At 54.1% G+C, this 26,534-nt stretch overlaps 6 protein-coding genes across 6 annotated transcripts; 3 read left to right on the plus strand and 3 right to left on the minus strand.

The window, feature by feature from the left end:
- Positions 1-1,538: 1,538 nt before the first annotated feature.
- BGZ61DRAFT_488835 (fungal-specific transcription factor domain-containing protein) lies at positions 1,539-3,861 on the plus strand (the record flags this gene model as incomplete). The annotated part of the gene is made up of 4 exons (XM_046250152.1): positions 1,539-2,030; positions 2,090-2,594; positions 2,657-3,180; positions 3,229-3,861. The coding sequence occupies 4 exons, from the start codon at positions 1,539-1,541 to the stop codon at positions 3,859-3,861; spliced, it is 2,154 nt and encodes a 717-aa protein (XP_046112349.1).
- A 955-nt stretch (positions 3,862-4,816) lies between these two features.
- On the plus strand, positions 4,817-5,930 carry BGZ61DRAFT_337413 (uncharacterized protein; the record flags this gene model as incomplete). Its single annotated transcript, XM_046239046.1, has 2 exons — positions 4,817-5,034; positions 5,111-5,930. 2 exons carry the CDS (start codon positions 4,817-4,819, stop codon positions 5,928-5,930), a joined length of 1,038 nt encoding a protein of 345 aa, XP_046112350.1.
- A 905-nt stretch (positions 5,931-6,835) lies between these two features.
- Positions 6,836-11,938, minus strand: BGZ61DRAFT_339220 (SNF2 family chromodomain-helicase DNA-binding protein; the record flags this gene model as incomplete). The annotated part of the gene is made up of 5 exons (XM_046239208.1): positions 6,836-6,974; positions 7,029-11,232; positions 11,306-11,390; positions 11,446-11,472; positions 11,531-11,938. The coding sequence occupies 5 exons, from the start codon at positions 11,936-11,938 to the stop codon at positions 6,836-6,838; spliced, it is 4,863 nt and encodes a 1,620-aa protein (XP_046112351.1).
- Positions 11,939-13,949: 2,011 nt separating this feature from the next.
- BGZ61DRAFT_525668 (uncharacterized protein) lies at positions 13,950-15,211 on the plus strand (the record flags this gene model as incomplete). Its single annotated transcript, XM_046252813.1, has 2 exons — positions 13,950-14,073; positions 14,223-15,211. 2 exons carry the CDS (start codon positions 13,950-13,952, stop codon positions 15,209-15,211), a joined length of 1,113 nt encoding a protein of 370 aa, XP_046112352.1.
- Positions 15,212-15,748: 537 nt separating this feature from the next.
- BGZ61DRAFT_338352 (uncharacterized protein) lies at positions 15,749-22,717 on the minus strand (the record flags this gene model as incomplete). The annotated part of the gene is made up of 13 exons (XM_046239122.1): positions 15,749-15,968; positions 16,031-17,254; positions 17,319-17,647; positions 17,726-17,859; positions 18,179-18,343; positions 18,369-18,558; positions 19,565-20,197; positions 20,253-21,096; positions 21,147-21,407; positions 21,513-21,600; positions 21,621-22,221; positions 22,282-22,511; positions 22,576-22,717. The coding sequence occupies 13 exons, from the start codon at positions 22,715-22,717 to the stop codon at positions 15,749-15,751; spliced, it is 5,061 nt and encodes a 1,686-aa protein (XP_046112353.1).
- Positions 22,718-25,390: 2,673 nt separating this feature from the next.
- On the minus strand, positions 25,391-26,489 carry BGZ61DRAFT_525671 (uncharacterized protein; the record flags this gene model as incomplete). The annotated part of the gene is made up of 2 exons (XM_046252814.1): positions 25,391-26,033; positions 26,101-26,489. 2 exons carry the CDS (start codon positions 26,487-26,489, stop codon positions 25,391-25,393), a joined length of 1,032 nt encoding a protein of 343 aa, XP_046112354.1.
- Between the last annotated feature and the right edge of the window lie 45 nt (positions 26,490-26,534).

Below are 26,534 nucleotides of genomic sequence, written 5' to 3' on the forward strand. Positions count from 1 at the left end.
AATGAATAATCATAGGCCTATGCCATAGTGCTTTTTCCTTAATGAAGCTCATTTGCTCGAAGGGCCAAAGCCACAGACCATAGCGAGGAAATGATTGGCCAGCAGGAAATGTATGCGGGAGGCCGACCATATGATTTCACTGCCATGACGGTATCAACTTATGAGGAAGCAGGGACATGCAGGGATGCGCTGAGAAGAACCTCTCCGCATTTACAAGCTTGTGATAAGGTGGCTGGGGCAACGCAGATGGCAGTTGCCAAAAGAAAGAGATGGGAAGGCGTCAAATCCCCCTTCGACCTGTTTTCAACAGAAATCATATTGCGGCCGTAGATGTGTCAGTGATGTCGACAAGTCCAAGAGCACAGAATCTCAGGGTATCGCTCCTTCCTCAGGTGGTAACGCAAGGTAGACAGGTAGGTGCCTTCCCTAAGGTAGGAGTCCGGACTTGCAGGTGCAGTGACCGAGGCATCCATCGAAACTCCAGGCCTCAACTTGATCTCGCCATTGTGCCAACCCGCATAAAACAACAACCACATCATGACAATTTTTTGCTCTTTGTTGCTCTTTTTTGCCCTTTTCAATCCAGTCCCCCTGCACCTGCCCCAGCTGCGGACCCTTGTCGAGTACCTCCGCTGCCGGGTCTTGGTCAAGTACGCGGAGCGTTAGTGGAACAAAAATCCCCTCGTTGACGATGGACTCCATACATATGTCACCGAGACAGCGCCACGCTCTTCGCCTCCTGCAAAGGGACCAAAGGGGGAAAGGGTTCCCATTTTCGCAGATTTTTCGCTCTTGGGCGCGGGGAATGAGCAAGCGGATTGCAAATTCGGCTCTGGAGAGTGGCAGTTCAAGGACAATCCCTGATTCGACAAACGACGTCCGAACCGCACGATGCACTTCGGAGATGTTTGGGTTGGCCCCACGCATCCACCTCCGCACTTCTCGCCCCCAGCGCCACAAGCTGAACTAGGTATTGGACTACGTACGTACGGGAGAGAGTCCTCACTTTACAGTTAGTTGGCTTCTCCTCTTCCTCTCCCCACGATCTGACGCTCGCCACTAATTCCCCAGTAACAGACCCAACCCCCACCTCGGCCCCGCTCTCCCCGGTCAGCCATCCCCTCCGTTCTGTCCTGAGTCCCCTTCTAAGGAATCCCTGCACGCGCTGGTTCCCTCTATAGCTTCTTCTGGCGTCAATCCTCTTTGGCCGCTAAATTCCACCGGGTATCGTCACCGAAGCCGCGCCGGTTTCGCGGGGTTCATCATGGCACCCCCTCGAGACTCCAACTAACTAGAAAGGCCCATCCTCCCTCCGCTCGCATGGCCGCCTCCTCAACTCCCATACTCCCCCTCACCTCGTTCTTCATGGTGCATCGCCGTTCCTCGCTTTGAATCGAGGCTTTGCCCATATCCTCAGCAGCCAGAGACGTCCAGTTCGACCCATCACCACATCCCACCTTGGAGTCTCCCCTTCGCCACCCGGCCTGGCTTCTACCAGAAGAATGAATACTCCAGAATCATCGTCCAGCGTCGAGGCCATGAATGACCAGGCCGCGCATGGGCCTGCCGCTCCTAAGCGCATTCGGCTTTCCCTCGCTTGCAATCAATGTCGCAAACGCAAGGTGCGCTGCGACGCCGAGACGCCCAAATGCCGGAATTGTGTCTTGCGCGGCGACAACTGCGAGACTTCAGACCCACGAAGACCCGACGGACCAGCCGTGAGGAAGTGGGCGACCAGAGATGGCCTATTCCCGGGCGAGCATCGCGAGCATCGCGCAGGTTCCATCAGCGAACGCAGCGCAACTAGCTCTATGATGAGCCTTCAATTCGACCCAACCCTAGCCAATGCCTCCGAATCTACACAGCCAGCACAACAGCAACAACAAAATTCCCCAGGAGGGAAGCAACTCACATGGGTAACACGCGCATATATGGAAAACACCAATACCCGGGATGCGCCTTCTGCAGACCAGATGCACGACAGCCCAGATGTTGTCGTCAACACTGATGAAAGCTCTCATCGGGTCAAGGTACGCTTTCATTATGCAGTCATTTACATGTCGCCCTCTCTTGCTAATTCCTATCAAAGTACATGGGCGGCAGCAGTCTCCAATGCCTCTGCGTTTTCGTCGACCTTTACCTCAGTCGAAATGGCCAGACGCCCATGTCAGACAAGTTTCGATGGGGAATGAAACATGTCGAGGAGTTTTCTCTGCCGCTCTCCTTCCAGTTGCCCGATCTCCCTCCCACCTCGACCCTCGAACCAGCTCTACGCACCTTTTTCGATCGCATATACCCCTTATTCCCGGTTGTTGAACAACCCACATTGATGGCCGATATCCAGCGTCTGACAGAACTCCAAGAGTCCAATGTGAACCGGCTCCAGGGCGCCATCTCCCACCGTGATCTCGCTGCGCTAGCCACAATCTACAGTGTCATCAGCATCGGCACCGATGAGTTTGAGGGTAACATGACGGAAGCCGGAGAAACATACATCAAAGGAGCATATACCCTACTAGGGCACCTGACCAGCATGCCCTACATTGGCTCTGTTCAAGCTCTACTGGTCCTGGCCATCGCTTTACGCGGCAGGGGTAGGTTTCGTCTCCTTCTGCGAAGCAATTGGGTACGGTTGCTAATCACACTTCCGATGCAGGCAAGGAGGGCCAAGCGTGGCATCTTTTAGGCCAAGCCATTCGGATTTCTCACTCAATTGGTTTGCATAGGCATATCTCACTCCAGATGGGTGGCGATATCCCCATCGGCTCATCACCCGGCTACAAGATGGATCGTGAGCTACACTCTAGGCTTTGGTGGTCTTGCTATGCCTTGGAGAAGCTTATGGAGCTGGAGACTGGAAGGCCTCCAGCTATTTCTGACAACGACTGCGACCAATTACTCCCTCGCATTGACTCCCAACATTCACATGACTACTTTAGCATGTGGGTTTCCCTTGCGAGAATTTTGGGTCAGATAAGCGAGCACCTCTACCGCCGGAAAATGCCCTCTTCATTCATGCTCATGAGTGAGACCGCACGACTAGATCAGGCGTTGCTTGACTGGTCAAAAGCAATGCCCGAAGGCATGAAGCCCGGACACGATGTGTTTCTCGACGATGAAGGGCAACAACCCTCATATCGTCAGCACATTGCCAGTTTTCTGTCGCTCCAGTACTATCAGGTATGTTCTTCACTCTTCTAGAAACGCCGCAACTGACTTACATGACAGGCTCAAATCACTTTGTTTAGGGCGTCGCTCGTCTTCCCCGAGAAATCATACGCGAACGAGGTCAAAAAGCATGGCTCAAAATTGACAAACAACTTGAGGCTGCTCCAGAACCAAAACATATGTATTGGAGCCGCAAGGTCCATTATTAAGCAAGTGCTCGAACTTGCGGATCACAATATTCACTCCCTGATATTCACCACGACGCAACCCTTCCTGGCAGCCATCGTCCTCGCCTTAAATATACTCAAAAATCCACAAAAGCGAATGGGTCGTTCTGACATGGAACTGGTCATCACGGGTACCGAATATGCGAGAGATCACTATCAGAGAATTGGCCAGCACGAAGAGTTTATCCAGGCGGCTTCGCAACTGCCTGAAAAGTTGAATGCTGCCTTGGAGACCATGACATTACACAGGGAGCATCGACCCAGTGTAACATCTCAAGGCGTTGGAACGCCTCCTTCAGCTGACACAAGAATGTCTCCTAGTTTGGTGTCGATGGGTGTGGCACCTTTCACTCAAGCTGATCCATTCTATGATCCCTTTCAAGACTTGCCTTTGGACGAGTTTTGGTCCATGATTGGTGGAGACTTTGTAATGAACAGCAACAATGAACAGAATAGTTTCTTCTGAGCCGGATGAAGTATGATGAAGCAGGATGCTCTGCGGTTACACCTAATTAATGATGAGAGCCAAGGCTATTCTCGCGCCGAGGGACTTGACGCCATCAAGTTCCCCGGGCCCGATGTTTAACTCGAGATGATATACGGTAAGCACAAGTCTTTCCTCCATTCGTCGGCAGTTACTAACAACTTTGAATAGATAATCTCTACTGTAGCACCTGCTTTCTTTGCTACGATTATTTTGACGAGGCAGATGGATGTTCCGCATTTGGAGCAATTGGGGTAGCAATCAGGTCCTAGTTCAGGACTATGTCTTGAGCATGGTGTTGGAAACATCACGTCGTCTGTAGCTTGTCTGGCATTATTCCGATGATACCCGTCAGCGTCTCTCAAGTTTACTTTGCCTTCTATCGCAAATCTACCGACCTGCAAGTACTCTCAAAGCTTCAATCGGCCAACAGCCCTGACATCCGGCCCCACGAAGTATTCGCCAGTCGGCCCCACCGAATTGCTCCGGCCTTGTATGACACCAACAACACACAAAATCCGAAGGTGAATGCTTTCCACCCAGTGACACCTTTTGCAATTACCCCAGATGGTGTGGGGTAACGGAACCCCGGTCTGCCGAGTCACACTTGGGGATTTTGGGGTGCATTATATCGTGCATGGGACCAACGCCACGATGGCGTCGTCGTGGCCCGGGGCTCCGAACCGAGCTGAACCGAACCGAGCGAGCCCCCCGTTTTCGGCTCCGTAGACATGACCGGCCGCCGGCAACACCAACCGGACGCGGTGGAGGAGGCATGATGGACCTCAGCATGGCTCGGGCACGGGTGGAGAGCACTAGAGCGTCGGCTGGGGCTCTGTGGATGATGATAAAAGCGGCGGCTCGTCGAGTCTGGTGGTGAGGAGTTGTTCTTGCTCTGTACTCAGACAGACTCCTATCCATGACTGCGACTTACACAATGGCGGCTACGACCATCACCACTACCACCGCTTCCCAGCCTACCTTGACCCTCCGGCCGGCCGGTGCTGACCGTATGAAGGTCGATGGCACCGACCGACGCTATGGTGACTGGCGCGATGACCTCGTCCGCGACGGATATGCCATTATCAAGGGCGCCATTCCCAAGGAGAGGGCGCTGAGCTATGCCAGCCGCTTCTATGGTCTTGTTGAGAGCTTGTAGGTTTTTTTTACTTCCTTGGGTTTTCGAGTCCTCTCCTCTCCCCTTCAACACACTAACACGCTCTCCTTTCAGCGGCCTTGGCTACGACCGCAACAACCCCTTGACCGTCCGCCCCGAGAAGCTCCCCGTCATCACGGAAAAGGGCATGCTCCTCAACTACGGCGCGGCGCACGAGGACTTTGTGTGGGCCATCCGGTCCGAGCCCGGCGTCGTCGGGGCGTTCGAGAGCGTCTACGACACCGAGGACTTGCTCGTGTCGTTCGACGCCATCAACATCGGCTTCGCCAACCGCACGCACCTCGAGGCCAACAAGCCGTGGCCGCACCAGGACCAGGATCCGGACCGCCCGGGCTTCCGCTGCCTCCAGGGCCTCGTCAACCTGCTGCCCAACGGGCCCAACGACGGCGGGCTCATCGTGGCCAAGGGCGCGCACCTCCTGAGCGAGCAGTTCCACGACGACATCCGCGGCACCGAGGACCGCATCCCCGCGTGGACCAAGGAGTGGTACGGCTTCACCGATAAGGGCATGCAGTGGCTGCGCGACCACGGCTGCGAATGGGTCAAGGTCGAGGCGGATCCTGGCGATCTCATCGTCTGGGACTCGCGCGCGCCGCACTACAACGTCCCCGTCAAGGGCGAGCAGGACCGCATGGCCATCTACACGTGCTTCATGCCCGTCACCGACGCCTCGCCCGAGGATCTGCTCCGCAAGAAGCGTGCCTTTGAGGACCGCGTGGGAACTACACACTGGCCTAACGCCAGACACACCGGCTCGAACGTCGCCAAGCGCAACGGCGAGCCTGATCATGTCGTTCGCGACCGCCCTCTGCATGAGCCGATCCTGTCCGAGCGGGCTTTTAGGCTTACGGGCATTCCCTACATCAAGGCGTAGGGGGATATGAGAACTTGGGAGACCTCAAGGGGGGAGGTGGGAAAGCCCCTGGTGGAATTATGAGACATGAAATTGCATCCTGGCCGACTGTATAAAAGAGAAGTGTGGCTGGGCATCTTGTATCTCGGGGGCTACATCTTGTACACGCATAATCTGTCCGCAGAAGCAGCCTGGGCGTCTTAAGAAATCATCTGTTAACCTCGTCGTGCCGTCCGTCCCTCTTCCCTTTCCCTATCACGTAACTTACACGTCAATCAAGTCGCCGACTCGATTGACTTTTTGACTACGATACATCACAAAACATCACTCAGTAAATACAGCCAAAATCTTGGTCTTCGGGTTTGTCATTGAGTTATATATATTTAATCCTCTATGGAACCAAGCAAATCCCTACGCTTGGCCCTCATCGCTCTTTTCCCTATGCCTGTAACAAAAAGCCATCTAACAGGGGGCGGCTCATCCCATTGCGTGCGCCTCCTCTCTCCATGACCAAGGCCTTCTGCCAGTGAGCAGCCGTCACAGTTGCTAAGTGGCCGTCAGATCGTGACGCACGAACATCATACTCCATAGAAGAGAAAAAGAAAAAAGGCCAGAAAAAAACAAAGCTAACAACACATCGATGCCACATCCTGTGACATGTCGTAATTTTTTGGACAGGCCGGACGATGAAAAATCAAACATGGCCGACTGGAATCTCTCTCCACGCGCTTCCTTTACCATGCAAATCCGGGTATGATCTGTCAAGCTTTTCGCTCTGGGAAAACCCCTGCCAACCTGTGTACCAAACGCCAAACCATGCAGAAAATGCCAATGTTGCTCAAGTCGTCGGGATACGATCCAGGCAACGGTTCTGTTCGTATATGTTGTAGAGGCCATGTTGACAACGGCCCCCAGTGCGTATGATATTAGGCACCGTTCGTCTTGGCCGAGTTGGACCCAGAGCCCTTGTTGCGAGCATGCAGAGTGCGATACATGTTGCTCAATCGCTTGCCAGTAACGCTCTTACTAGTGTCGTCCACTGGCCAAAGCGCTGCTAAAAAGTCCCTGTGGGAAATGTTAGCAAAATGCTGAGGCGTAAAGATACATCACAGTGCTTACCAAAAGTTGTTCTTGAGACCCTCGTCGGCAACCGTCGCTTGCAACCTTTCGTCGAGGAATGTGCCAATGACAACAAGCTCAACACCAAAGATGGACGCTCGCTCCTTGCTCGATTTGACGTTGTCCTTGGTCGTGGAAAGGATTCTCTCAAAGTTTTCTCGGACAGGTTTCAACAAGAACCAGATCATGGCGTCGTTGTTCTTAGCCCTCTGGTCCTTGTTGTCTCCGATCCGTCGAAGCTCGTCAAGGCGTCGAAGAGCCTTGGCTCTCCGCTCATCCTGCGGTCGCGACTCATGGTCCCGCTCGCGCTCTCGATCGCGTTCTCGGTCCCGCTCTCGGTCACGATCTCGCTCTCGGTCACGATCCCGCTCTCGGTCACGATCACGGTCACGATCACGGTCACGATCGCGTTCATCACGGTGCCTGTCCTGGCGACGATCATCGCGGGGGCGATGCTTCTCGTGTCGCCGGTCATCTTCGTCGCGGTGTCGACGCTTATCAGCTGCTCGCTCTCGGTCATCACCGTGCTTGCTAGACCGACGGCGGTCTTCCATGCGGCCATGTTTAGGACTGCGATTGTCTTCGTGAGACACATGCTTCCGCTTGAAGTCGGGTCGAGGGGTGCCTCGCTCTTCAGCATGGCTGCGAGAGCGATGATGGTCAACATGGCCATGCTCTCGATCCCTGTCGCGATGTTTCTTGCTCTGGGGAGCAGGGGATGCAGTCGCACTTCCACGGTGACCATTGGTGAGGTGAGACTTCTTGTTGTTACGATGGTGATTATCGACCAGTTTCTGCGCACCTCGATCGCCGGAATGCTTCGAGTGCAACACCGAAAGCAGGTATTCGGAGCGGCGAACAAGGTGAACAGCGCCAGGCGCCTTCATCTTGTCATTTCCCTTGCTCCTCTCTTCCTTCTTCTCGACACGATGCTCCTCCAGGAAGAACTTTTCGCACATGTCAAGGTCGGGATCATCACGAATCTGTACCCACGCACCAAAGCCGTGCCTGTCAATACCAACAAGGAGCATGGCGTCTTCCTTAGCACCCCATGGACAAGTGTAGTTGGCAGCTTTGGTAGCATCGGGAAGACGGAATGCGCGCCAGTCAGTATGACCCCGAATTGCCTGGTGGAGAAGTTGCAGCTGCTTTGGTCGCTCGATGGCAGTCTCGGCGTTCACCTTCTTCAACTCGCCAAAGTCAATCAGGACCGCCTTTCTGTCCTTCTTGGTCAACGATTTGCCCATCTTCTTCTCCTCTTCAACAAGCTTAGCATAGTTGTCGTCTAATGCTTGGTTGGCAGCTTTGATGAAATCACCGAGGACGGACTTGACGAAGTCACTGTCTCTCTCCCCCAGCTTCGCCTCCTTAATGATGTCTTCGGCACGATCATCCATAGAGCCGAACCGGAAGTAGGCTTTGATGAGGTTTCGCTGTTCCTTCTCACTCAAAGGCCGCTTTGGATCGCGAAGTTGGGCCCTATGCTCCTCTTCTTCTTGTTGCTGCTCTCTCTGACGCTTCTTCAGACGATCTGCCCTGTCAGTCTCTCGGTTTCGGCTCTTGACGGCAGCCCTTCGGGGAGCGCTTTCAGCCGCAACCTTGGCGAGATAGTCGTCGTTCTTCTGCTTTTCCTCCTCTGCCTTGATCTCGGCGATCTTGTCAGCTGGGATGATTTGATCCCAGTCGAGGTTGATGTCGTCCACCTTGACATCGGTGATTTGCATGAAGTTGTCCCAGTCGATACCACCACTGCTGAGGTTGATTTTGTCATCGACCTTGGTCTTGGTGATTTCGGCGTTCTCAAGAATCGAGTCGATGTCGAGTTGTTCAAGACGTTCTTGGTTTCCGCTTTGCTCAAACATCTTGGATGAGCGCATCTTCAACACCATTTGAATGTCTTCGTTTGAAGAGGGCCCATCAATCTTCAGGCCCTTCTTGTTGAGCTCTTCCTTGAACGCCGCCTTTCCATCATCAGTGACGCCGGCTTGGATAGTCAGGTACTCCAGTAGAAGCTTGTTGCGAGCTCGTTCTAGGACCTCTTCCTCAACCGTTTCCTTGGAAACCAGGCGATAAATGTTGACTGGTCGCTTCTGACCGATACGATGGGCTCTGGCCATAGCCTGCAAATCTGCCTGTGGGTTCCAGTCCGAATCGAAAATGACCACAGTGTCTGCAGTCATCAGATTGATGCCCAGGCCACCAGCTCGGGTGGAGAGCAGAAAGCAGAAGTCGTCGCTATCGTCAGCGTTGAAATGATTGATTGCCATGCGTCGAGGGCCGGCCGCAATGGTGCCGTCCAGTCTCTGAAATTTGTATCCTCGCAAGGAGAGATAGTCTCCGAGAATATCAAGCATCTTGACCATCTGACTGAAGATCAAAACACGATGACCGTCCTTCCTCAACTTTGAAAGAAGTTGATCGAGCAGCATCATCTTTCCACTGCTCGCGATCAGACCTTTTATTTGATCCTCGCGACGTACGCTACCTCCCAGGACCTTTTCCTCAGCACCAGGAAACATGTACGGATGGTTGCTGACTTTTTTCAATTCCATCATGATGTTGAGAAGGGAGTTCTTGTGTCCGTTGGTGGCGTCGCAGAGTGCACTGTAGTTTCGTGTGAGGATGTTCTTGTAATAATCCAGTTGGACATCCGAGAGCTCGACACGAATGATCTTTTCCGTCTTTGGAGGCAGATCAGACTCAACTGTCTCCTTTGTTCTTCTTAGGATGTATGGAGCGATTGCCTTATGGAGCTCTTGAAGCTTCTCTTGGGCATCGACGGCAGAAAGGGAGTCCAGATCTTCATCAATATTGACCTTGCCGGGGTTCAGGAAATCAAGCAGTGCTGACAACTCGGCCAAGTTATTCTGAATGGGTGTTCCTGTGATGAGAACCTTACATGGAATGCCAAAGTTCAGCAGGCGAGCGTACAGTTGGGATTCACTGTTCTTGAGACGGTGGGCTTCATCGACAGCAAGCGCTTGCCATTTAATCGACTGAAGGAACTGCCAGTCCTGAAGGATGAACTCGTACGAGGTGACCAGGACATTGAACTTTGGCTTCTTTGGGTTACCATCAACGAGCAATTCGTGTTCACGAATGATACTTCGAGCATCCTCGGGTCCCAGGTAGACGACGTAGTTCAGGTCTGGCGACCAGTTATTGAAGGTATCACACCATGCGGGGATGACACTGAGAGGAGCAACCACAAGCGAGGGACCCTCTTGGCGACGGCAGTTGCGTAACCAACTCAGGAATGAAACAGTCTGAACTGTCTTGCCCAGACCCATTTCATCGGCCAAGATCACATTATTTCCTCGAGCCCAGTTGAGGCAGAGGAAGTTGAGACCTCTCAACTGGAACTGTCGGAGCTCACCGTTCTGGATGTAGTCGGGTTGGGCCTCCAGCTTTACCATCCTTGACCTGGTTTCAGGGTTGGATTCTTTCCGGTCTGACTGCCATGAGCGGGAGGCTCGGTCGAGGTATTGATCGATCTTGTCCTGAAACTCAGCGCTAATGTCGGAGGCATCCTCCCACGTACACTCATCGTAACTGAGACCCTTCCACTTGACATAGTATTCGGGGCCCTCATCGCCATCTCTGACGGCAACCACTCTCTCAACCTTGGTAAAGTCCTCAAAGGCCTCTTCATCTCGCTCACGGTCGAGGAAGAATTGCTCCTTGGTCTCAGGAGGGATGTCATCTCCGAATCGGATATCAAGCTCCTGGTCCACGAGTTTTCGGAAGTAATTCTCGACTTTTCGGAAACCACGAACATTGCGGAGCAGATCGATGGACTCCCAAGTGTCATGCAAATGTGACTTGTCCTGCCATTTGATGAAGTACTCAAAGTCATTCCGACTAGAGTCATATGAAAGCTCCAATCCGGCTTTTAGTCGATGGCGGACTACTTTTTCCACGTATGGGGAGTCGTCCACGTAGTCGGCAACATAGTGGGCGGGGGCGAGTTCATCTTCATCCTCATCCTCTTCGAAATCGCTCTCCTCATAAGCACCTTGTTGTACCACTTGCGCCGCTCGACGGCTCGCCCACCGCTTTTCAGCGAAGGCGAGGGCCGGTTGCGACTCTCGTTGTAGTCGAGCTTTTTTCTGCAGACTTTTCGCCCGAGCTCCACCGTAGTTATCTGAGTCCGAGTCCGAGTCGTTCGTTGATGCTCGTAGGGTTGGTGTGCCTATCTTGGAAGCTAAGTGTCATACTGTCAGACGTGCTCCGAGAACTGAAGCTCTCAACCGAGATGCTAAGAGGTGTAAACTTACTGGGTCTGGAAGTCTCCACGCGTCGGCGTTTGGCGGTGCGACGGTTGGCAGGAGCCACGTCAGAATCAGAGTCATCGGAGTCGACCTACAACGCGGGTGTTAGTGTTCGGTTTTCAGACATAGGGCCGACGACCACATACGATTTTGCGTTGTTCCCTGGGTCGAGTCTGTAAAGGCCAGTTAGTCACCATAATAACCTGACGGTGAAAATTTTTCATGTCGTACACTTCGGCGAAGTCCATAAAGCTCTGGATTGGCTTTCATGTACTCGTCTTCGGCTACAGGTGCCTTGCGCTTGGAGGCTCTGTTTGAGTCGGTGGAGCTGGCACGCTCTTCCACCACATCTTCGATTTGTGAGGGGACACTCTCGTCCATGTCAAAGTCGGCATCATCTGACGCGTTATCCTCGCTGGATTGCTCGCTCTCGGACATGCGAACGTCATCATTAACGATGTTCGATGTGTCGTTCGCATCGTTCGATGGCGACGGGGATGTGTGGTTCAGGGGATGCTCGTCAGCTTCGGGAGAGTCATTATCGTCTAGGTGACCACCAGTATCGAAAGTCGAGTCGATTACATCATCTGGCGACAAGTGTCCATTCGAGGGACCCCCTAGGGTAGGGGTGGACATCATGGCGGTGTTCGCAAAGGCGGCCTGCTAGAGACGCGACGACGTTAGCTGATGATTTCAAGGCGTGGTAGTTCCGGTTGAGGCATTATTGGCATGAGACGAGTCCAGCGATCCAGGAAAACCTCGTGCATGGGCCGAGCATGCGACAGATGATGGAAATAATCCACTTGTCGCATCCGGCGCGAGTTGTCGATGGCGAGGCTGACGTCGAGCCGACACCGCAATTGTAGAGGCCAGGTGGCCACGACGAGAACTAGCGAGCTGCAGACGCGTCCAGGTTGTCGAGCAGCATCGGTTCCATCGAAAACATGCGTCAGACGCTATATATATAGGCATCGGAGGCCAGCATCGCGACCGAGGCGGCGGGAGTCGAGACGGGATCGGCAACAGGTGACAAGAAGGCGACCGGCGGGAAGCAGCAGCTAGGGAAGAAAGACGAGGGCAACTTACAAGTCATTAATGAATGACGTTCAGGCGACGGCCAGCATCTAGAATGGGTTGGAAGGTCGTCCGGGGCAGCTTGGCGGGATCGGAGGACGGACGGGGGTGGCCGTGGGTGAGGTGTGAAGGAGACGGCGGGAATGTCACAAAATGCACTGGTGGAGAGGCAGGAAAGAATTGGATGCACGGGGTGAAGGTCCGAGAGCACGGCCGCGTTTCCAGGCAGACCAAACCTGATTGGGCCATGCGAGAGAGTTCGTGTCACGTGACTGGTATATTGTTCGCCGCTGGGCTTCCAACAGACACAAATCGTGCTTGTATGGCAGTATCAATAGTATGTTTGATTTATCGAAAGCTTCGATGTCACTTCTCGCATTGCTTGCAGTAGAATGCAGCGTGTTGAGGTGATTTCCGAGTCTCCTTAACACATTTCCACTGTCCAGGCAGTGTCGTGTCTTGAGTCTTACCCTGCAGCCTCAGCCTCAGCATGCTCATCTTGAAAATCGTCACTGCAGCGAACAGGTCGGAGAAGTCCAAGTCGCAAGCGATGAAGCTGTCTAGACGGTCGTAGTTTTTTCATGTGGGGATCATATCCTATGGGACAGCCGTCATTGTGCAGGGTGACTGAGATGTACCTGGGCTGTCGACCTGTGCCGTGTAATAAATGACCAAATATGTTTCACACAGGTGACTTGGTTACTTCCAATATTCTTCCCCGCGGTACCCTATCTCCTATCTAGGTGGTCGGATGAAAAGCAAATGCCTGGACCAGCTATTGCCATTTCGACAGCACATGGGATCCAATCTTTATGAAGTAATTCCCAACCAGCTATCGAGCTGAAGCCGGACAGTAGAGTAAGCACTCTGATCTTACCAACCGACCCGTCCGTCGGCGTGTCAAGGTGCAAAACATCAGCCCCAAGTGATGACACGCAATCCCATCTGCTCCAGACTCACTTCAGTGGTGGCCATGGGCCCTGCATTTCCGCACGCTTCCCTATTTACGAGAAATAGGCTGATTGGTTTATACCAACCCAACTGCCACCTCCGAGAGGCGACTGATTTGCTTGGGCGAGAAATCGTGCTAAGAATTGACCATGGAGGGTCGGTCCGCAGCGGCGGAGTTAGAGCGGAGTCCTGGTTGGTGGGATCTAGCCTGGATGGTATGCACTCTGGTTGAGAACGCGTTACCCGCTGCGAATTAACTGGAACAAACAACCATCTAAATCAATACATACACAATGAATTGTGTGTGAACAATGGTTCCCCGCGATAGATGCAGAACCAACAAGCGATGAGTGTTGGCGATGTTACAGCTTCAGCCACAGCGGCTATCTCGCCCCCAGCCTCGTGCATTTCGTCACGTTTTCATCCCGCCCCCGCACATTTCTATACTGCATCATTCGCCTTTGTACCGCTTGCGGCAGCTCCCGCCCCTCCCCCTTCATCCAACCTCACAACTCCACACTTGTCGATTGCGCCAGACTTGTCGGCAGCTTAATCGCCATTATATTCATCATTGTATCCAAACCCTCCCTCATTTTGACCTCGGTACCTTCCTTCATCGTTGGCCATGTCCACTGCGCCTCATCGGAAATACCGTCGTCCACGGCAACCGCAGCAGGAGGAACCTGAGACTCCCAGGTCTGAAAGAAAACGCCCAAACAAGGGCCGTTACAGCGACGGCGTGTGGTGGTGTATGTCTCCTCTTTTAAACCCTTTAACCTCTTTAACCTCTTTATCCCTTTCAACCCGTTCTCATTTCTCTGTCTTGCATGTTTGCGCTTCATACATGTACTCGATTGTGCACAACTTGCCCATCTCACTACTAACTCACCTGGGCTAGGCAATTGTGAACCCCGTAAGGAGCTCACCCTTCTTGAAACAAAGAAGAATGGCCCCAACAAGGGCAAGTTCTTTTACAAGTGCTTCGACTGCAATCTCTTTCTGTGGTGGGATGCCGCCAAAGCCCGTGAAACCGGCCTCACACCCTCCAAGAACGCTGCTCAGCCGCCGCAGCCCAAGACACCGTCCTTGACCCAGCAGCCCTTGACGGCCTACGGCTATCAGCGTACGCCCGGAGGAGGACTTCAGGCCGACCCTAGCATTCCTGACGTCAGCGATTCCGACGAGGACTTGGCTCCGGACGACGCCGGAGCTCCGGAAGCCGCCGGTATGCAGACGCCATGCCCCCCTTCGTCCAAGAGGAAGCGGGATGCCTTCGAAGACGATGAGTTCAGTGACCTAGAGTCGGATGAGGAAAGGCAAATGGTCGAGATGGCCGATAAAAGCGCAGAAAAGCTGCAAGCTCAACAACGGGCATATGCCACTCCCTCCAACACACGCTCCACCGATATCATCGCCGGCCTCCCCACTCCGTCCGTCGCCCGCACTCTCTTCCCGGCACCGACCTCCGAGAGCAAGCGCCAGAAGCAGGTCACCTTTGAGGACGTCAGTCTCGTCTCACCAGCCACGGAAGCCACGCTGGGTCGAGACACTCCTGCAACTACGCCTGCCCGCTCTGTTGCACCACCCCCGAGCAGCCCTCCAAATGATGGATATGATGTGACGGATGAGGTCATGGCCCTGCTTCGTGACCAAAATGTCAGCCCCGACGTGCTCCGCTCCGTACGGAGCACCTTGGCCACCGCTGCCCGTCGGGCCAAGGGCATCGCCTTGGGACGTGACTCCGCGAGAGCTAGCCTCAAGACCCGCGACGACAAGATTGCCTCGATGCAGGAACGCATCGCGGCGCTGGAGAATCGAGAGAAGATGCACCGGAGCCAGGTGACCAACATCAAGGCCAATCTGATGAAGATGTATGAGGATAACTGAATCCAGAGTGAGACAGAGAGCTTGTTTGGATATGAATGGAGTCTGTGGGAATGTAATATTGATTAGAGATATGTGAACGGTGACGATAATGGACAACAATGGCTGGACCACGGTAATGATGAAACATGGAATAATAAATATAGATATACCCCTTTTAGCAGCTTTGAAGATGTCGATTGCGAACCGTTCCGTTCTCGCCGTGATCGCTCTGCTGTGATCGCTTTGCTGCTCGTCTACTTCAATTGTCCGCTGGTGGCATGACACCCAGCATTCAAAAGTTGACGAGACGGTCTATCACCATGCCAGGAACTAGAATTTGGTATAAACGTCTTTTGTTTTTTCTCAACTACAAGGCCGACAAATACATGTTGCTGCTGGGGCTTCCGTTTTGGCCCCAGGACTTCCAGCCTCTCTTTCCCCTTGACCTCATCAACCACGGATATATCGCACATCTTGCCACAAAAGAGCCGCTGCCAAGCGCATAATCATACCAAGTCCCAACAATCTATAAAACTCCCCCGTCGTCCAGACCTACGCTTAGTATACACGCTTGAAGGGCGGCACGGGCTTGCACTCGTTCTCGTCCAAGGTGGTGGAGATGACCTTGCGGTACTTGAGCTCGACAGGGCCGTGGGGATCTCGCTGGAAGGAAAGGGTGTGCTTCATCCAGTTCTCGTCATCTCGGTCGGGGAAATCCTCGCGGGCGTGGGCACCACGAGACTCCTTTCGGTTGGCGGCGGAGGTGGCGGTTTGGATACTGATGATTGTGTTAGTTTCAATTGCAAAATCAAAGAGTTGTACAAAAATAGAGAAACTTACGCGCAAGTCAGGAGGTTGCGGAGCTCCAGGGTCTCAACGAGGTCGGAGTTCCAGATCATGCTGCGGTCCTTCATGCCGACCTGGCTGTACATCTGGTCGATCTCCGTCATCTTGCGGACACCCTCGTCCAAGCTCTCCTGGGTTCGGAACACGCTGACCTCGGTCTGCATGGCCTTCTGCATGGCCAGGCGAATCTCAGCAGTGCTCTTGGGGCCGTCGGCGGTTCGAACCTTGTCGAGGACCTCGATGTGGTCGGCAGCGGCGTCGGCAGCGGTGGGCTTCAGCTTCTCGCCAGGGGTGAAGTTGTCACGGATGGTGTGCGAGACGGCACGACCGAAGACAACAAGATCCAGCAGAGAGTTGGCACCCAGACGGTTAGCACCGTGGACAGACACGCAAGCAGCCTCACCGCAAGCGTACAGGCCAGGGACAACGTGGTCGTTGCCGGCATCGTCGACAGTGAGGACTTCACCGGTGTATCGGGTAGGGATACCGCCCATGTTGTAGTGGACGGTGGGCAGGACGGGGATGGGCTGCTTGCGGACATCGACACCAGCGAAAATACCGGCAGTCTCAGAGATACCGGGAAGACGCTCAGCGAGGATCTCGGCGGGAAGATGGCTCAGCTGGAGGTAGATGTGATCCTTCTCAGGACCGACACCACGGCCGTCACGGATCTCCATGGTCATGGATCGGGAGACGACGTCACGAGAGGCAAGATCCTTGGCGGTGGGGGCGTAACGCTCCATGAAGCGCTCACCCTCGGAGTTCAGGAGGTAACCACCCTCACCACGAGCACCCTCGGTGATCAGGCAGCCAGAGCCGTAGATACCACTGGGGTGGAACTGAACGAACTCGAGATCCTGGTTGGGGAGACCGGCACGGGCGACCATGGCCATACCGTCACCGGTACAGGTGTGGGCGGAGGTGCAGCTGAAGTAGGCTCGTCCGTAACCGCCGGTGGCCAGGACGGTGTGGTTGGCCAGGAATCGGTGCAGAGTGCCGTCCTCCTGGTTGTAGGCGAGGACACCGCGGCACTCGCCATCCTGCATGATCAGCTCGAGGGCGAAGTACTCGATGAAGTAGTTGGTGTTGTGGCGGAGAGACTGGCCGTAGAGAGTGTGGAGAAGGGCGTGACCAGTTCGGTCGGCGGCAGCGCAGCATCGGTAGGCCTGGCCTCCCTTGCCGAACTTTTGCGACTGACCACCGAAAGCTCGCTGGTAACTGTAGGACGAAACTAATTAGCAACTGGATTTCGGAGATGCGTTTCCGAGGGCCATTAACTCACATCTTGCCGTCCTCGGTTCGGGAGAAGGGGCAGCCGTAGTTCTCAAGCTCGACAATGGAAGCAGGAGCCTCACGGGTCATGTAGTGGATGGCGTCCTGGTCACCCAGCCAGTCGGAACCCTTGACGGTGTCATACATGTGCCATCGCCAATCATCCTCGTGCATGTTGCCGAGGGCGGCGTTGATGCCGCCCTGGGCAGCCACGGTGTGGCTTCGAGTCGGGAACAGCTTGGAAATGCAGGCAGTGTTGAAGCCAGCCTCAGCAAGACCGAAGGCAGCTCGAAGACCGGAGCCACCGGCTCCAACAACGAGGGCATCGTACTCGTGGTCCTGTAGAAGAGAGGGTCAATTGGGTGTGTTCTTCAGCCGCATGCTGGGTCGAATGGGGGAGGGCAGGAGTCGACATACGATAACGGCGTACTTGGTGCTCACGAAGGGCGAGGCCTCCTTGGCCCGCAGAGGACCGTTCGCGATGACGCGGGCTGGAAGACGGAGAGGGTCAGCATTGACGGCAATTGCGGCGCACAGGACAGGGAGACGGGCTTACCGGCGGCTCTGGTGGTAGAGAAAGTCCTGGCAGAAGTCCTGGCAGAGAGTCTTGAGGCCTGGGAGAACTGGTGATCAAGGGTCAGCACGGAACGGGCACAAAAGCCATGAAGCTGGTGGTGATCGGGGAAGGGCGGCGACCGGGCCGGTTCGTGAGTGGCGCACGAGAGGGAACGCAGGGAGAGCACGTACTGAAGGGCCAGCGGCGAACCGCCTCAATGCCATAGAAGAAGCCATCATCAACTCGAGTCAGTATCGCCAAGCTGCATCCGAGGTAGAATCGAAGGGGGCACGACGACTCGACTTGGGAGGAACTTGGGTTGGGTTTGGGGGGGGAGAGAGTGTTTGGTTCGCCTGGCCAATGGACGAATTTGTGACGATTTTTGGGCGCATGCACTGCGAGGCTCTGGCCGGGACGGATTTCTTCGGCTCCTCGGTTGATCCGGCCAATCACCTTGCGCTTATTAGTAGTTCGGAGACCTTAGAGACCCTCACACTGGCTCACACTGGCTCCCACTAATAACTCCCACAGGCTGCCATAGGCTCCCCATAGCTTCCCACAGGGCCACTGGAGCACTGGAACGCTGCGACCCGGGACATTGAATGCCGGCCGAGGTGCGTCTTTCTTTTTCCTCTGCCTCTCGCTCTGCTCTGGCCGGCCATGGCAAATCCAACAAGAGTCGCCGCCAGCCTCTCTAGTCTCGAATATCGCTCTATTCCCTTTCCATATCCGATATCCGCGCTCCTCACATCCAAGTCTATTCCCCTTGCCGGGTCTTTTCGCCTCGGGACAAACCTCAATCCATGACGGCGAGACTTTCCCAAGCTCCATCACGTGCCGAACCGGAACGCCTTTCATCCACCGGCTCCACTCCCCGCAATTCGCACATCCCCTCCGCCCGTCCCCAGGTCGCTCTCGCCTCAGTTTCCGCCGCCCTCTTTCCGATAATTACACACTCCTCCGCGCTGCGTTCTCGGTGCTAGGCTTTTTTTCGTCGGGTCCACACGGACACAAAGCCGAGTTCCAAGGGAAACCACCTCCGGCGTGGCCTGATTAAACCTGGAATACTACCTAACTTATGTACGTACTAATATGTAAGTAATAATACCAATTGCTCGTACGGAGGGCCATTTCAAAAGTCTTATCTATAAGAAGTAAGTCCTAATTATTAGGTTAGATAATAAGTATACTAAGTACTTTCTAATTTCTATAGGCCCTAAAAGATAGTAGGCTATAGTATATAGCAACTGCTATATCCTAATTAGCAGTATACTACTCCTGAAGTTATAGCAGCTGTTTAACGAGACTGTGATAGCTTTATATATCTTAGGTAACCGATAGGGATAAATAGATATAATATTACTAGCGTTTGGATAAGACTTTTGAAAGAGCCCTCCGTATACAATTAAAGATGTCGAGAATTTGCAGCCATGTTAAATGCTTTTTGCTCCTCACCACCACACCACATCACATCACACTACACCACATACGTACAGCACAATGACCATCCTTGCCGTTGTTGGAGAGCAATAATAATTATAAAAGCGCACCCGGCATCTCTGCCTCTCGACCTCTATAGTAGTAATACTACCCATGTGTATGTAAACGTTGCCTCCTGTCCATCGCCTGTACAGAAACAGGAGCAACCAGCCTCGCAACCAAGGATATCATTTCCCCTCTTGCCCCTAATCAGCCAGCACGTCCCGCAACATGACCAAGAAATTGTCCTTCAGCTTATGCACCTCGCTGATCTCAGGCTTCGCTGGCTCTCCGGCACTTCGCCGTAGTCGATCCTGCCTCTTCTCTCTCCGCCTCCTCTCCGCCTCAATCGGGTCCAATTCATCCTCTTCTTCCGCCTCTCGCTCAGACTCTGATCCATCATCATATGCCATGTCTTCCAGGTCCTCCTCATCTAGTCCAAAGTCGCCCGACTTGAAGGTCAGACCCGTTGGTACCAGGTCACTTCCCGCGTGTCCCTCGGCAGCCATCTTCTGTCGCGTCTTGTCGTTGTGCCACTTCTTTCGCGCCTCCTGCCATGCGATAAGAGAATTAATCTCTGCGATTGCCTTCTCCTTGTTAATCGATCCCGAACTGGCGCCGCCCTCGAATAGCGCGTTGACATTAAGCGTTCCGTTCTTGGGACCCTTTCGCAGAAACTCCAAGATACCCTCGGTCCATCCCATGAGTTGAGTAAAAAGACCGTTGTCGTGCGTGTGCACCTCGTGTACAAACTTGTAAAAGTTGTGCTCGTGTCGTTGACACAAATCAATGAATGCCTGCACCGTTTGGTTGGGATCTGCCGAGGCATCTTGTTCCCTACACTTGTCGACAACCTAAAGAACTCCATTAGTCACTTGAATCTTTGTCATGGCGTGATACACAACATACCTGGATCATATCATCCATAAACACTGCAAAGTCGGTGACACTGTTGTAGACGTTTGCCGACTTGTAAACTCGCACAAGCGGCTCATAGAAGATGGTGAACAGATCCCGGAAGAGCTGTAGCGTAACGGGCTCCTCGATCAACTCAAGCATCATCTGCTTGTCACGCTGACGGGTACATAGCTTCAGGAGTTGCTTCAGGTACGAAAACAACTGAGCCCCCTGTCGCAGCTCTTCGTCAACGTTCTCCACTGCGTTGTTGAAGGCGACGTAGGCATTGAACAGCCTCTGGATTTGCTCCCCGGTGAGCTCGCCTTCGATCAAGTCCGACCTCAGGATCACCACAATCAAATCCACATTCTCAGCCTCCGCCTCCTCACGAAGCCCGATCTTGATGTACTCCTCAGCCTTCGTGTACTTTTGCAGCTTATCGGTAAAGACTGGGTCTGCAATCTTGGCGCTCAGGGCTTCAATCGATCGTTGGAAACTCTTGATGCCGTCGTTGAGGGTGAGAGAGAAGATGCGCTGCATGAGAGATCGAGTTCCAAAAGGCTGAGCGAGGAAGATGTCAAGGACACCAGACATGACAGCTGCAGGATTGGCGATTCGAATCACGTTCTTGATTACCGTGTAAGGGATGAGAGAGTGGATGCGCCGTGCCTGGGCGAAGAGTTCGGGGGAGTTGTCCTCGGCGAGGAAGAGATGATAGATGACGGCGGCAATCTCAATTCGAAGCCATTCGGCAAATTTCCGATACTGGATGCTGAGGTCCGGGATTGTCTCCTTCTCCTTGATCTCCTGGAACAGCTTGGTGAGTCCATTGCTCTCGACAATATCTCGCCGGAACCTAAACATGTCAGTTAATCCCATCAAGGACCAAAAAATGGGTGTACTCACTGCTCCATGTACTCGTCAAGCTCGGCGGCTCGTCTCCTGGCAATCTCATAGAATTGCTTCTGTTCTTCCATCCGCTTCTCGTCGATCATCTTTCTTCGAATAATGTCCTCCACATCTTCATCAGTTGGAGTGATAGGGTTGCCACTTAGAAACTCTTGCACGGCCACCGTGTTGGCAACCTGTGAGTTGTGCAGAAGGGAGCGCAGGAAGGCCCGAAGGGAAATTCGCTGGTTTTCACGCCAGAGAACGATGGCCTGGGTACTAGTTAGCAGGTTACAGCAGAGAGTCTGGTCCACACATACCTCCGGCTTGTCTGGCGTTGATGCCCCCATCGGGCTTAATCTATCTTCGGAGGCCCGAGGGGACGCGAGACCCTTTGGTGACGCGAGACCCCTTGACCGCACAGAGGCAGAAGAGCCAGCTCTGCGATGACCTTGACTCATGTTAGCATGCACTGCGCTGAAATAGTGAAACCAGGAACCATACCTCCGGGACTCAACATAGAGGATGACCCGTCAACTCCAAGCGCTCGGCTTGTGAATCGAGTCGAGACTGATGAGATGGATGATGCATCCGAGTCGTTTCCATTGCTAAACGAGGGGATGAATGTTGTCGTCGTGTTGCTCTTGTTCTTCTTGGGGATTTCTGGCAAAATCCGTCCCGGCAGTTCGGTTCGCAACCTCTTGAGAAGCCGGGCAAAGTCGCTGTATCTCCGGCCAACAAAGTACTCGAGCTCTCCTCTCTTCTTCACACGCAGGAGGAACTCTGCATGCTTGTGGTGCCTGATGGTATGCTTGATGTTGGTGACACGAACACCAGCAACATTGACGTCCCACCCATTGATGTAGTTACCCTCGGGCAGGGTGTGCATTACTCCGGTCTCGATGGCATTGCTGTCGACGATTTCAATCTCCGAGAACCTGATGCGCTCCTCGAAGCCGGAAGAAGTTCCAATTCCGGAGACCATCATAAGCTCGACAAGCTTCTTGGCCTTGATTGCCAACTTGCGACGCTTCGTCTCCTCGAGGCGGTCCTCGGAGGACGAGATTTGCTTCCCCGCAAACGACTCCAAGAACTGCAGTTTTGCTGGTCAACACGGTAACACACGAAGAGCACAGAGGGATCCACCACTCACCACCTGAAGCTTATCCTGCCAGAACTCCTTCTCGCGCGCCTTGTCCAGGAAGGGAAAGTCGCGGACATGATGAACGAAAATGTATCGCAGGAGAGGCAGTTCTGACTCTTGCGGAGAGACCTCGCCATGGTCGGATCGGAAGGGCGCGCCAAATCGCTGGAGAGCGGTGGTGGAGTTGAGCTCGCTGATCTCCCACTTGACCTGCTCGGAGATGAGCTCTCTCTTGAGATCTGGAGTCGCCCAACCATCAGCGTCCATCGTACCAATCCGGGGGTTTGAGGCGACACGACTTACAGTGCTCTTGCTTGCCGGTGAGGGTCTGGCCCGGCGGCGGCACAGTGTCTTCCTTTTTGGCGGTGCGGATAGGTAGATCGACGGTGGAAGCTGGGACAGCGGCGCCGGCGTCCGCGGGCTTTTCTCCCGAATCAGCAGCCATAGTTTGCGAGAAGGAGGATCTCGCTCGGGGTGTCAGGGCGAGGAGGACGAGGGGGATCGAGGGTATCGGCCAGGCGAGAGCTGGATATCGACCGGAGCGTCAATCTCTTTGTTGGGGGTTGTTAAAGATGTATCCCCAGCCACGGCTCGACGACTCGAAGGTCTGCGTTGGGGGTCGTTGGTCGCAGCGTTGGTGCTGAGTCGACTTGGCGGGGCAGCGCTTCAGTGGAGGAGGGGGCGTCTCCTAGCGCTGTTCTACAGTTCGCCAGGCCGTAAAGGTTCCGTCAGCAACTACGTCAGGCCGACAGAAGCTCCACACAAGCACGCAGGATCTCAGCAGCCACTCTGCACCTCGTCGTAAAAGGCCGTCGGTCGCAAAGCGCGCAGGTCGCTGGAATCTCGGGATACGGCAATTTCGTCTACGGCGTTTGGCGTCTGGCTGGCTGCCCTCTGCGCTCCGTCTTATGTAGTCATGAGTCCGTCTGAGCGCTGGCGCGTGGAGAGCGCTAAAGTGAGGGGCATGACGTGTGCTGCCAAGTCCCAAGCCACCCGCCCAGACTCCCACAGCCCTGTTTGCTCGGGATCACATTGCCGTAGGGCGGCATGGCGAAATGCAGATTTGAGATTTGGGATGCATTCCAAGATTTCTTCGCCGCAGTATCCCGTCGTCATTTTCGCATTTTCCGCATCGTCGCCTCCTTCTCCCGCGCTCCCGCGCGTGTCATGCCACCCGGCGCAAGCAACGCAAGCAACGCAAGCGACGGAAGCGACGGCACTGACATGGCTAATTCGAAATGCCTTCGGATATGAGTTGGCTGTCAGCCTCGATGGCATCCACTTGTTCAGCTTGGTGGGAGTGGCGGTTACCAACCCTGTAGACAGGGTTCCAATCATACAAGTCGCGAGTGTGCCTTCGCATTGATCCCCACGCATCTTCAGACTGGCACCATTGTTGCACACGCAAGTGCGCCTTGGCAGCGTCGACAGGACGATAGCGCACCGTTGGCGAAGTAATCCAGACGCCGCGAAGCAAAAGGTCCGACTGTTCTTTCCGCGTATCGATACCCAGGATACGGAGTCGCAAGGGTCTGCATTAAGGGGAAATATGGCCGTGGTGGAGGACGCCAAAAACTCACTCGCCTACCCGCTGTGTAAGTCCACAACGTCGGGCGTCCATATTTGGCTCGAAACAGTGGACTATATTACAAAACACGCCACGTCCTAAGCCGCTACCCAGAAACTCTCCTCAAATGCGTAACGAGGGACCATACTTAAGTTAGACATTTGTAGATCTAGATTTGGGTATCCCTTGCGAGGGCTGATGTAAGGTTGTGGTGGAAACTCGTATCTGCCAGCTCATCCCTTGGCTGTCTTGAACCAGAGCCTATCAACCCTCTAGTGTAAGAAACCTGAAGCATAGGTTCGACCATCTCTCGCAATGCGCTGTTACATTCGGCTCCAGTATTAAAATGTGACTGCAAGTGGCCGTCCGCACAAGTTAGAGTCAGGACCCAGAAGCCTCGTGGGCCTCGACACAAGACATGTCCGCATGCCGCCACACCCTCCACAAACTAAGGCGTCCTGACAGTTCCCAACCCTCTGGACCGGGTCAACGGCGTGTTCCGGTCTCCCATACCTAAATGAACAATGAGATCTTGGCTAGCATATTCGTTGTCTGGACGACGGCTTGTGTGATCGTCGTCAAACTCGGACTGCTAGCGCACAATTCTGGCTGCCGCGTCGATTTGTCCAATATAAAGCAAAAGCAACCAAATGTCCAGCAAACTAGCAGCCACGCTACTCCACAACATCAGTATCTAGGCCGAGCCCATCCCCACAGCATCGGGATTTCCCACATTTGCGTTTAATTTCACTCGGCATTCATCCATAGTATGGAGTACGGAGGGCCCTTTTAAAAGTCTTATCTATAAGAAGTAAGTCCTAATTATTAGATTAGATAATAAATATACTAAATACTTTCTGATTTCTATAGGCTCTAAAAGATAGTAAATTACAGTATATAGCAACTGCTATATCCTGATTAAGTTATAGCAGCTATTTAACGAGACTATAACAGCTTTATATATCTCAGGTAACCGACAGGGATAAATAGATATAATATTACTAGCGCTTGGACAAGACTTTTAAAAGAGCCCTCCGTACCTGCCGGCAGATTACCGCTGGGCTGGCACGGGGGCTCAGACGCTGTGGCTTGTGCGAAACACGTAACACACGGTTCCCCAAGGGAAAGTACGAAGTATCAGCCTTGTACGTACGCCGGAAAACCCAAATATACAGCCGTCTCCTGTCATCCCGCACCAATTGGGCTTTCTAGCTACGTAACCGACGCCGGAGAAGACCGCGTACGGGATGTCAGAGCCGCGGCTCGGTGTCACGGGCATGGGCCCCACGTTGGTCGGTCGGGCGCGCCGACGGTGGTAGCGGCTCGGCGAGCATGTTGTATGGAGACATTGCGTAAGGCGGCAAAATAGTAAGGGCCTTTGTTGTTTGCCTTGAAAGCCCATATCTTGGCTGGGCGGACGGGAAAGTCCCGTTTCTTAGGTAATTGGCGACTTGATTTATTTGGGTATGGATGCCTTTTGGGTATCATCGACTATGTCATCCAATTTGGACGAGAGCACCAGCGTAACATGCGGCAAATGGGGAAAAGATATCATAGCTCATCGAAGACCCGCAGCCTCTCGCCCCCATCGACAGGCCTCTTCCGTAGATAGGTTCCGTCGGCATCCTCATGTCTCTCAACCGGAACCTCCGTATGACCTGCTTCCTTGCGAGACTCGATGATAGACTCGGCCATGCGTGTTTCCGTTTGCATAAAAGCTGTGCTCGGGGGAGCATATTGGACACCAAAGACGTAGATGAGTATCATGGCCAAGGTCACAACAGACATGCAGATCGTGATGGCCTTGAGCCGCCGGCGGGTCTTTTCCTGCGACACCTTGTCGAGTCGTTCCCAACCCTCGACGCGCTGGCGGACAACCTCGACACGGTCACTTAGCGACCGGATTTTTGCCCGGCCGTCCTGGATCCGGGTCTGGAGGGACTCGATGCTTGCTTCCTGCTCTTCAAACTGCCCCATCGAGGCGATCTGCAATGTGATATCGCACTCAATCTCCTTTGAGTCCTTGTCAAAGTCGTTGTGGATGTTGCGTGATGTCTCAGCCATGTCCTTCAGGGCGGCAACGGTGTGTTGTAGGGAGCTCATCTTCTCCAAGACGGCGTAGTAGGTATCATCCAGTCGGCGGGACGCAGTTGTCGAAAAGGTGCTGAGGTCTAGCAGGGAGTTCTTCAGGCCTCTGAGAACATGAGACGATTAGCAAGGCTTGATCCTGCGGTGATGGAACAAGTCGGGGAACGGCTTACTCGACCTGAGAGGACGTCTTCTCTCGCTCTTCCCGAAGCCTCTCCTCCTTGTTGACCTTGGGTTCCGGCGGCGGCGGCAAGGGGTTCGACGTCCGGTTCTCCTCCTCTCGTTGCAGCATGATGCTGGGTCGACGGCTCTGGTCGGGGCTGATGATGGGCGTTACGCCCTCGGAGCGAGGCATGTCGACAGATGTTCGGCTCCAGAGTAACGGGTTTGCGGATACGGCGTGCGGGGGCCTGTCGTCATTGTGGCGGTCTCGGTCCTTGCGCTGCTGGCGGGAGAGCTTCACGGGCGACGCGAGCTCGGTGATGGAGCGCTTGAGCTGGTGGCGGTTGCCTGACTTGGACCGCCGAACCTCGTCGATCGAGTGCCGTGGGCTGAATGCCATGGTCAGTGGCCTGAGATGGTCCGTTGTGCGATGGTCCCGATTCGT

Source organism: Ilyonectria robusta (assembly GCF_021365365.1).
Source record: "Ilyonectria robusta strain PMI_751 chromosome Unknown BGZ61scaffold_1, whole genome shotgun sequence".
Classification (NCBI taxonomy): Eukaryota; Fungi; Ascomycota; class Sordariomycetes; order Hypocreales; family Nectriaceae; genus Ilyonectria; species Ilyonectria robusta.